The sequence below is a fragment of the Populus nigra genome, chromosome 18 (genome assembly GCF_951802175.1).
Source record: "Populus nigra chromosome 18, ddPopNigr1.1, whole genome shotgun sequence".
Classification (NCBI taxonomy): Eukaryota; Viridiplantae; Streptophyta; class Magnoliopsida; order Malpighiales; family Salicaceae; genus Populus; species Populus nigra.
Genome location: NC_084869.1, coordinates 8,174,232 through 8,185,399, shown reverse-complemented (window position 1 = coordinate 8,185,399; position 11,168 = coordinate 8,174,232). Strand labels below are relative to the sequence as shown.

General features: G+C 31.2%; 1 protein-coding gene across 1 annotated transcript; it reads right to left on the bottom strand.

Moving 5' to 3' along the window:
• Positions 1–6,791: 6,791 nt before the first annotated feature.
• Positions 6,792–8,602, bottom strand: LOC133677800 (inactive protein RESTRICTED TEV MOVEMENT 2-like). Its single transcript, XM_062099923.1, has 2 exons — positions 8,229–8,602; positions 6,792–7,361 (listed from the first exon to the last, which is right to left on the bottom strand). Exons 1-2 carry the CDS (start codon positions 8,365–8,367, stop codon positions 6,910–6,912), a joined length of 591 nt encoding a protein of 196 aa, XP_061955907.1. The 5' UTR covers positions 8,368–8,602; the 3' UTR covers positions 6,792–6,909.
• Positions 8,603–11,168: the final 2,566 nt, after the last annotated feature.

The window sequence follows — 11,168 nt, the reverse complement described above, 5'->3', positions numbered from 1 at the left end:
AGTAATAAATAATTCGGCAAGACCGGGGTGGAACCACAAAGAGGTTAACTATATAAATTATAAACAACAACAACAACAATAATAATAAGTTAAAGAGAGGTTTGAGATGTGATATTAATGTAAGGATAAAATAATTGTCAAGGTTAGAGGATCTACTAATTGTATTTCAAATAAGTATAGTATAAACTCTTTTTATTACTCAACTGGAAACCACACACAAAGGAGGTTCCAATCGGATTATAAATTGTTAACATGATTACATTAGTTATCTTATTTGAATAATGGTAATACTTGTAAATGTTGTCAGACATTCATGATTATAACTTATGTTAACGACAAATCAAGTTCCTTTCATAGCACAGGTGTCGGTTATACCATACGGTTGGGCTATGAAAGTGTCAAGTATTTGTTGTACCAAGGGTTATACAACATAAATCTAGATTAACCATCTAACAAGTAAAGTATTAAAAGTGAACAAGATAACAAATATAAAACATGTTAGTATTAAACATTAAGGTCCATGTTGAGTTTATATTATACTTATTCTTACACCATTAGTGTAACCTTTTCACCTTGACATGATAAACTTAACTAAACATAATAAAAGAGAGAAACATAAAAATACAAGGAAAGGAAATGAAAAGTATAAGTAAAAGACTAATATAAGCAAAACTTAAGCATTATAAAATATAAAGAGCAAGAGCATGATCTTGATCTGAAAATCAATATGCCTAAATACATGGCAAATGCCTCTTTTTCTAGGCCAAAATTCAGAACTATTGATTAGTTGACTAAATGTTGAGTGGGTGGCCACATCTTGAATTGGTGATAATCCTTATCTTCTTGTCTGCCAAAAACATCATTGACAACGTCATAATTTGAACAGACTTCAATCATGAAAGTTATAGGAAATTGTCTCATCTTTTCAGGAAATAAAAGTTGAGGTCATTTGGACTTTTAGAACTCGAGATATAGGCTAAACACTGAATAGTGTCTGGGCTACAGAACAGATTCAGACTTCTCCATTGTTGCAACAATTTGGACATGAAAACGGCCTTTTTAAATCTTGGACTCCACATAAAAGTTTTAGGCCTATGTCTTAGCTTTCCATCCATATAAGGCAGACCTAAATCCAAGATCTACAACTCTAGATATGACCCAATGACCGAATAGTGTTCCAGTTTGGACTGAACCAGCATCTATTTTCTAAGTTTGGCCTCTCTTTGTCCTTTCAATTTCCATACTTAAACTCATCAATCAATCCTTTCATTTATGTGATATGCCTACATTTAAGATGAACATTTACCATAAATTAAAGATATCTTATGGGATCAGACTTGTTATTATGAAACATGCTTTAGTTAAGGAGTTATTGATACTTCAAGTGCAAAATCATGATATAAAACCTTGATAAAAATGTACTTTTAAGTACTAATCACTAACTCCATTTGGAAATTTTCTCATTGTTCTCTCAACTCTTTTGTATTGTTAATCCTCTTTCTTTTAATTGGTTCAACAGTTTGAAAAGTCTCAACTTCAAATCCAAGAGACATAAGAATGGTGACTAGTGATAGATTTCTCCACTTTTGATAATTTTCACTAGTAACTGGATCTATCAAACCATTTGATTTCTTTTTTTACCAATACCAGAAGCTTTTAGTCTTGCCTGAAGTTCTCTATAACTTCCAAAGCAAATTAGTCCTTGAATAACCTAGAGAAATAGGATAACTCGATTGTCCTTGGCACATGTTGTACGCCCTCAAGTGTTTTTACAACCAAAGTGAACACGTAGATGACATATCCAGTCACTCAATTAGAGGCACCCATCATTTTTTCCCACAACTCATCAAGCAATAAGTTGCTCTCATCCATGGGACTTTCCATTTCATTTCTCCTTATAAGATTCCTTGCACATTTACTTTTCAATTTTCCTCTCTCAAGTACCTCCACTTATTTTATTTAACTATCTCCAATGTTTTTTTACTAAACCACTAGAAGTTATTAAATATTGGCTTCTTGGTTTATATATAGCTAATTAGCCATATATACAACAATTGTTCACAACATCTCATTGATCCCTTGCCAACCCTCCTACAATGGTTAAGCATTAAGATAGTTTATATTAGTATTGTCGTAGTGGGATTAATCTGAGTATTTTTATATGCAACAAAAGTTACAGCTACCTCTAAACTAATTATTCCAGTGAGGTTTCGAAATAACACCAACCCGAAGATTCCTAAAGTAAGTATTCTGCTTTTTTCTTCAACAAATCTAGACTCATTCTTTCTCCTTTTAAATACCTTTTTGATCATCTTCCACTTTAGACCACTAGCACTTTTCTCTAATATCTTATAGAGATCTAGAACTTTGATCAATTTTGCCAATTCAGGTAGCACTTTATTTTACCTTTGTATAGATTTTGAAAATTTGGTTAGTTCCAAAGTAGAACACATGTCTACATTTCCAAGAGTGAAGCAACCGTACTTTGGGTCCCAAAAATGTATCTAGGCTTTAATTGTTGAATTTTACATGAACACCTTTATGATTTCCACTATCCTCTCGTATTTCTTTAAAAACCCATCCTCGTTGATGCTTTTCATGTGTGAAATAAGCTTTTTCAAGTCATTTTTGGAGCAACTCACATTTCTGATAGGTGGTAATTTACTATCATCCAGTCTCAGGCAATCTCTTTCTTACAACTATAGGGATTCAAAATTCAATTCGTATTCAACATAGATCATCTCTCAAATGGTGGCCATTTTATCAGCTCTTAGTCCTATAATTCAAGATGTTTTTTAAGGTTAAGCATGTCTTAAAGCAATAGTGTTTATTTGTGAAACATACATCCTACAGGCAAGTTCTATGTCTTTTTATATGAGATATTGAGGTAGGCACTATCTAGTCTTAAAATGATCTCTTGTTGTCCTAGTGATTACCCTCGTAAAGGTAATATGGGGGGCTCAGTAGGTAATGGGATGGTACATTTACCAATCACTACCAATCAAAGCACTCAGCAAAAAATCAGATGGTTTCATGAATATTAACCCTGGCTGAAAGTCATAGGGTAAATCGCTACTCCCCCACCTAACCTGAAGTTTCCATGTGTGTGCATTCCAAAGTGATATATCACAAATAGACTAGTAATGCATAAAGACATTCATCCATATCCAACGTATATGTATGAGTAAGATAAAACATGTTAAAGTGTAAATAAGTAAAAAAAGAAGAAGTAAGCCAAATGTGAAAATTAAATCACATATAAAACACACAAAGCCTAGTCTAATACTATAAAAAATAAAAGGTCATTAGTGGAGTCATCATTCTGTCACATGTGTGTGTGTGGCGTTACAGCATCAGGATCAAGGAGTCACCATCTAGTTGTTTGGTTTAGAGTTACTAGGAGACCTGAGTGGACTGGTCTTATCTGAAATTCCAAGTTAAGAAATTAATTATGGCTAGGGAAGGTATTAACACCCCAGCGCACATTACTTGAGGTAAGTTATATTGTGTAGTCTTGATGTGGTTTAAAAGTGTGATGGATTCCTAACTGGTGGTTTGTATATGGCTCAGAACATAGATTTATGTCCATGAATAAATCTAGCATTTCAAATTTATTATGGGCTCGTATACCCAGGTAAATTCTTATAGGAAGAATCCATGTAGGTGCCCTAACAGGGTTCACTTATCCTAGAAGGTGAAAGTGTTTTCTATAACATGTATATTGTGATGAAAAATATTTTCAATTAAAATTGGTAAATAACCAAAATAATTCTAAGAATTTTCTAGTCAACTCATGGTACTTAAATATCAGCCTACTAGTAGGTTGAACATTTATACCAGAATATTAACAATTAATTTTTAGGAATTAATATTTTTAGAATGATTAAAATATTGGTCAAATCCTTAAAGAATTTTACAATCTTATTGTAAATTGCAAAGAAAATATAAAACTGTCAAAATGGACTTAAGGGTGTGTTTGCTAAACATGCTTAAAATAAGAATAAAAACACAACAAACTCTACCGAAAAACATTAGATTATTCCAGCACTAAAATCCAACCAAAAAATACAAGATAAGCTCAAACAACATCAAAAGAGGTTTAAAAATTAAAAAAGCATGAATAGGCAAGCAACATTGGCTCCACCATTGAACTTTTAGATGGTTATACCTTCATCAAGCCTGTTGGCTATGGACTGCGATTTTCCTTCTCTTTTCTTCCTTTTTTTCCCCTATCACTTTCTTTTCCTTCCAAAGCTTATTAGATCTTCTATGTTATACTCTTAAACCTTCACACCAAGATCTTTTCACAATGCGTTTCTCCATGTTTTTCCTCTCTCTCCTTTCTTCATTTTCCAAGAGTTATTTATAGTGTTTTCCTAGTGTTCTTGATGGATTCAAACATAGATTGATCAAAGTTTAGCCCTCTAATAAAAAAGAGATGGTTTTGGACAAATTTAACAGCTAAAACCTTTGTCCTTCAATGATTTTAGGGTGGTAGTTTTGTAACAAATTTGCCTAGGTGGTTTTTTTTTTTTTTGAGACAATGGCATGCCTCCACCACCTTCTAATTTCATATGAAAGATTTATAACTCATGATAATAACCCTCTGGGAATTTTTAAGTGTGAACACATGAAAACATTAAGTGGTTTTGCAAAAATGAGTATCTTAGTCAAGACCGACTGAGTTGACTAATTTTGAAGCTTCATCGAAGCAAATCTGATGTAAACATCATCGAAGACCACTAAACTTGGTAGAGGAGAGGCATACCTTTCAATTGGATACATTCTTGCTACATTTAGAGGTATGTAGCTTCACTTTTATTCATTTGAAGGTGTCAAGTCGTCAACCGAGAATTTAAAATGCAATAATGACTTATTAAGGACTAGATGTTGTTGAATAAAATGGGATGTAAACATTTGATGGGATTAGTTGATCTTTGTAAAGGGGGTGTTTCTCAGTTGAATAGTGGTAGATACAGCCTTAGAGGTGGTCGGAGACGCCATATTCATTTGCTTGAAGATGTTTACTCGATCAACTAAAACTGCCAAATAAGAAGTTAAACAATGGTTGCATGACGCGTCATCTAGGTTAAACCCTAGAAATTAGGGTTTTAATTTGGAATTTTATAAATTTCATTTTAGTCCATGTTCTTCCAATAGCGTTTAATTGCACCTATTATTGCCTCTTAAACTATTACTTTCATGCAATTTCATCCATGTCAAACTCAATCATCAGCCTCAAAGTTTAGCGTCATTTTTCTATTGGACCCTTAATTGACCATCAAACTTTTAATTCTTCAATTTGGCCCCCCAATTTGGTCAATTTCAGCATCTGCAATCAGACATCTTTTTCAATTGGTTTTTGATTTTTGATTTCTTCAATCAAGTCTTTAATTACTCATCAAACTTTAATATTCTTATAATTAAGCCCCTGATTCATCCAATTAAAACTCCTAAAAAAACAATTAAGACCCTAGACATTAATTTATTTCAATTAACACCCAAATTGACTCCAAAATTGATTTTCCTTGCAATTAAATCTTCAATAAGATTAATTAAGCCTTTCAAAATTTTCATTGGGTCCTTACCTATCCAAATTTGTATTTTTTTACCCTAAATAAAAATATTTTCATCAATGAGGCCCTTTGTCAATCAGAATTGGGTTGCTAACTTTATTAATCTTATACATTTTGGTCCTCCAGCTTTTTCACTTGTTATTTTGGTCCTTCACCGCCAACTTGGTCAATCTTCTAGGCTTTCTTCATATATATCCTCTTGTACTTTGAATTTTCTTTTCTATTTTTTCTTTTCTTAATTTTTATAGGGTCAAAAGCGGGTAACAACAAATGTATTTGAGTAATAAGAGAGGAATCATTACCCTATGTGAATTAGGAAAAAATATTTCTTCTATTCTCAAATAGTATTGATTGTGAAATCCTTGGCCAAGGTGGAATGAGTTTTAAGAAGAGTTTCAAAATCTTACTTAAATAATTAATGACTATAATATTGAGAACTAAAATGATTTAACAAAGCAGACATATTTAATGCTATAATATTTAAATTGGAACATTCATGATGAAGGGATAATAATTATATCGAGAAACTAGTCACTGAAAGATTAAGTCAAGCTACTTATGACTTTTCTAATATTTGAGGTATCATGACAGGTTACTGGACTAACACTTGATCTTCAAATATAAATCAATTAATTATTGAATTGATAATAGATTAAATTGTTTAATTTATTTAATCTTATTGTATTTAAAATTATGATTTATATTTGGGTCAACTTATTAGGGAACCTAATTTGTCACACATATAAGAACAATTTGTCAGAAATTAAAATGAGATGATTAATCAAGTGTGACTTGGTTGTATATAAATTTTAGAAATTAAGAATTAGAATATAATTAATATATGCGTCTTACAATTCTAGATTTAGAAACAATCAAGTAAGGATTTGATTGAATAAATTTCTAAAATTAGACTAAAATAATATATGTTATATTATTTAATGGGCAAATTGATATTTTTTTCCATTTATAGGGTTTTTAGGTTTCCTTATAAATAGAATACTATGTCTCTTATATCCTATGAAAGGGAAAAAAAAGAGTGAGAAAAGTACAGTACATAAACACCTAAAACACAAAAAGTAACACTCTAAGGTACAGCAATCATTCTCTTCTAAAAGAGTCTAGGAGATTTTTTACTGCTAGTTTGTGTGGATTACTGTTAAAGATCAGGCACTTGGACGACTTGTCATTTGTGACAACACATCATTGAATCAAATATTCAAAACCGAAAAGAAAATCTAATCTTCAGACAATCTTTGTATAAACCTTAAACAACTCTAAATTTATCAAACGGGATACTTCAACCTCCTAAGAAATTTTATATTTATCATTTTCATTATTTGTATATCCCAACTAAAACCCCAAGTGAAAATGCTAAAACAGCCATCAGTAAAATCCCCTTGTTTTTCTTCATCATCCTCGAAGCCTTTTCTAATGGTGTAGCCTCATCCTCCTGTCCCCAACATTTCCTTGGAACAAGTCTGTAACCATCCCTGCTGTTACCACTACTTTCCTTCTCTTCTAATATTTCATTATTGTATTTTTGGTCACCGATAGTGTTAGGCTGGTTTAGATCAGGCTCTTCGGACGTTTCTTCTTGCTTTGGAACAGTTACATACAGAATCTCACCATCAAATTTTCCAGTGATATTATCAGTATCTGAATTATGTGGAAGCTTGAACGTTTGCTCGAAATATATACATTTGCTGTTGTTCACCAGCCTCTCTCCGCTCACCGTTAACTTCCCAGGGTCATCTACTCGAAGCTTCACTTCCTCCTTTCTAAAATCTACAAATACAAATTACATATATATGATCTGCTCAGAATCGCGAATATATATATATATATATATATAATCAGTGAAATCGTTTTTAATATATTACTTTTGATATATAATCAGTGAAAACGTTTTTAAAGTGGTGGTTTAGTGTTTCGAGAGAAAAAAAGGCATTTATGTGATACAATTTGATTAGTTTTGTAACAAAAATTATTAAAATAACCTCATATAATTTGATTATATAACACTTTTAGCAGTGTTATTTTGGGAGATGACTTTTGATACCTTTAATGTCTATAATAACACTGCATTTTGACTTTTTTATATTTTAGACTAAATCTTCCATGTGTCCTTAGAAATCTAATTTCTTCCAATTATTCTCGAGTATACCGCCATTCTTCAAGCTATCCATTTGTCATGTTTTTCTATCAAAATTAACATCAATACTCTCATGTGAAAAACTCAAATCCCACTTAATTTATTGAATAAATAAATAAATAATCGAATTTTAATACAACATGCATGACAATTCAATTTCTTTTGATAAATTAGGTTGGTGCTCACGTTTGATCTTTTATATATATATGATGGATAAGAGTATCTACTAGATAGATTGAAAAATGATACAAATATTCAAGATTTGATTTAAAATATAAAAATAAGTTTGAGCTAAATCCTCCAATTTATTATTTGATCTTTTCTTGGAGTCAAGAGTGGTCTGCAAAATCAGATTAGGATCACGCATTACGTAAAGGCATGCATGAGCATAATCATAGATTAAGCCTTACTTTAAGTTAGAAGAAGAAATTATTAAATTATGATGATGATCAAACGAATGAGCAGTCTTCATGAATTATTATAATTATAAGAGTATATACCAGGAAGATCAACGAGAAGACAGTGGCTATTCGAGTCCTCTGTCCAAGACGAAGAAGGAACGTACTCTTCAACAAGGTGGTGACGCGAGCGTGTTCTCTCTGCAATCCCTCCCGGTCTCACTCCTCCAATATTCGCCATTGCATGAAATGATCAGGCTAGCTAATGGACAGAAGTAGTGTTGGCTGGCTGGCTAGCTTGATAATTTATAAACGCACGGCTGCTGTATATATAATAAACTCGGCCTCTTCCTTGTGTCTACGCAAAAACGTTGTGAATCCAAGTTTAATTATTATTTTATGTTCATACTCATACACAGCTTTCCTTGTGGGATTGTTCATCTGTTATTCCAAGCTTTTCCTGTTGGAGAGTTCAAGTTCAGGCGGCGTTTCTGAATTTGTAGAGATTCTTGATTATTACAAAGACGGAAAAGGATTATTCTTTGCTTTTTCTTGTGTCCAAAACCCTTTTCTTTCCCATGGAATACGTGTACATTAATGCACTCAGGCTATTATTTTATACTCATGCTTGTGTGATTTTAACCATGCAGAATTAATTCTTTGAAGTTGGAGAATCGAGATATATTTGTATTTCTTCGAACACAAAAAGGTTTAAATGATCAAGAAATTCAAAGAAATTTATGCATTTATGATTGCTTTATTTTGGTAGCCCTTTGAGTGATTTTTATCCTTTCTAGTGTTAAATTTCTAGATTTGCGTTTGGTATTTCCAATAAAATTAACATATTTTTAACTGGTTTTTGATGAAATTTTCAGAAAAACTTTTTCAGTATATAAAATAACCCATTATATGACACCTAAAATGACCAAATAACCCATTATATGACACCTAAAATGACCAAATGTTTATTTATCTACTTAAGTGTAGGCTTAAAAACTTCATTTCAAGGAAAGAAAAAGATTATATAACATATTTCTTAACACTATTATTCTTACTCATTTTTTTTTTTTAATTTCAGATTATTGAACCCATCATCACATCACATTACTTATTTATATTTGGAGTTGTCAAGTTTTTGGGTTGTCCATATTACTCCTCCAGATTTGTTAATACAACTTAAAAAATTTTATTAATTTTGGAATTACAAAAGATCTAGATACATTTAATGATAATAATAATAACCCTTTTTTTTTTTTTGCTTCTGCTTAAAGTCAATTACATTTTCTCATTGATTTTTATTATCTTTTTTTTTTCAATTACATTCATTTATGTTATATTTTATATGTAACACCTTTATTATTAAATTTAGTCATTTCAATTGCAAATATATATTTTTAATTCTGAAATATTTGTTCCATTGATTTGTAATACGTATACCACTACTAGAATCACAATCTCATTAAAAATTAATTAATTAATATATAAAAAAAGGAGAAAAAATGATCCCAAATGTACTAACTCTACACTACCACAAATCCACACCATAATCACAACTTCCCTTAGTTGTTTGCTGTCTTCTTGTATTCGTGTGTGAGGCTAGCCTCCACCAGGGAGTCTTCGAAGTCAGTGCTCACACCTTTTGATTGGAGTGAGCACTGACTTCCCACCCAGAGTCATTTCCTGATCCTAGGGCGTATAGACATTGTGTCTCACAAGGAAATTGGCAGCTGGCCTAAAATAACTTGATGAACTAGCCGTTAAATATAAATATACATCAAGATATGTCGGTATATATGATTTTATTTATATCGTCACATGTGGCTCCACAAGTAAGTACATATATATTTTTTTATCTAATTTAGTATATTGATCTAGGTCTTAACCATCATATACCGATCCCATCTTATGATGATCTTCATTGTTTTGATTTGTTTCCACCACCATTCCAATCACCACCTTTATGATAGAACATATTTATTAAATTGTGACTTATCTATTTTGATGTAAGTTTAACGAGATTTAGAAATTTATTATGAAATTTATTTTTATCTGTGTTATTATTTTTTATAAAATAATTTCTAGTATTAATTTATGTTCTTTATATATTTATCTATAATTTTTTAAATATCCTTAAATAATTAAAAAAATTCAATAGATGGAAAAAATTATATAAAAAATTCAAACAAATCAGCAACGGATCAGCAACAAAGTTTCCATTGTTGATCTGCAACGAATCAGCAATGCAATATCCGTTGCTGATTTCTATAATCAGCAACCGAATTTCAGTAACGGATAATCTGTTATTAAACAATCAGCAATGGATAATTCGTTGCTAAAAAATTAGCATCTATTATTTGCATCTAAAATTATCTGTTGCTAATTTCATTGCTGAGTTTTATCAGCAACAGATTTTAATATTATCTGCAACGGATTAGTTAGTTGCTAATAGGCTCTTTTTTTTTTAGTGACATATTATTTACCATTGTGTTGGTATAATTAATTTTTATATTCAAACTAGTTCTCGAAGGCAGTTAATTTTTTCTTGAGAAATTTTGATCTTTTTAGCATTAACTAATGTGTGATGGAATTTTGAATGTTTGATTAGTTTATTGACCTGGATTTGGCTTCCGTGAAATAGCAGTTGCTGCTTTTTTATTTTCTTTTATGATATAGCTGGAATAAATTGCAATATTATGTTTTGTAAGGATTGAATTAGAGAATTATATAATTGATTAAATTTTCATTTTTTTTAAATAAATACTAAATAATCATCTTGTTTATAACAATGCATAATTTGCATTTTTGGAAGGAACACCTAATGCTTTCAGATTCCCCGAGATAAGGGCTCTTGACAATATCCAATGTTTTCATGGATTTTTGAAGGGTTCTTTTGTTTTCTTTCGGCCAAGATTTTTGATGAACTGCATGGATTTTGTTAGATAAGGTCTCAACTCTATCCTCGACAACTTGCTACTGTTCCATCTTCCAAAATGATAATGCTGTTTTGTACAGTGCTCTTTGCTGTGAGAAGCTGCACCAGAA

Coding starts and splice junctions, on each gene's coding strand:
- LOC133677800 (XM_062099923.1), bottom strand. CDS start 8,367: ATGGCGAATATTGGAGGAGTGAGACCGGGAGGGATTGCAGAGAGAACA. Junction 7,362..8,228: donor TCTTCTCGTTGATCTTCCTG/GTATATACTCTT, acceptor TTGTATTTGTAG/ATTTTAGAAAGGAGGAAGTG.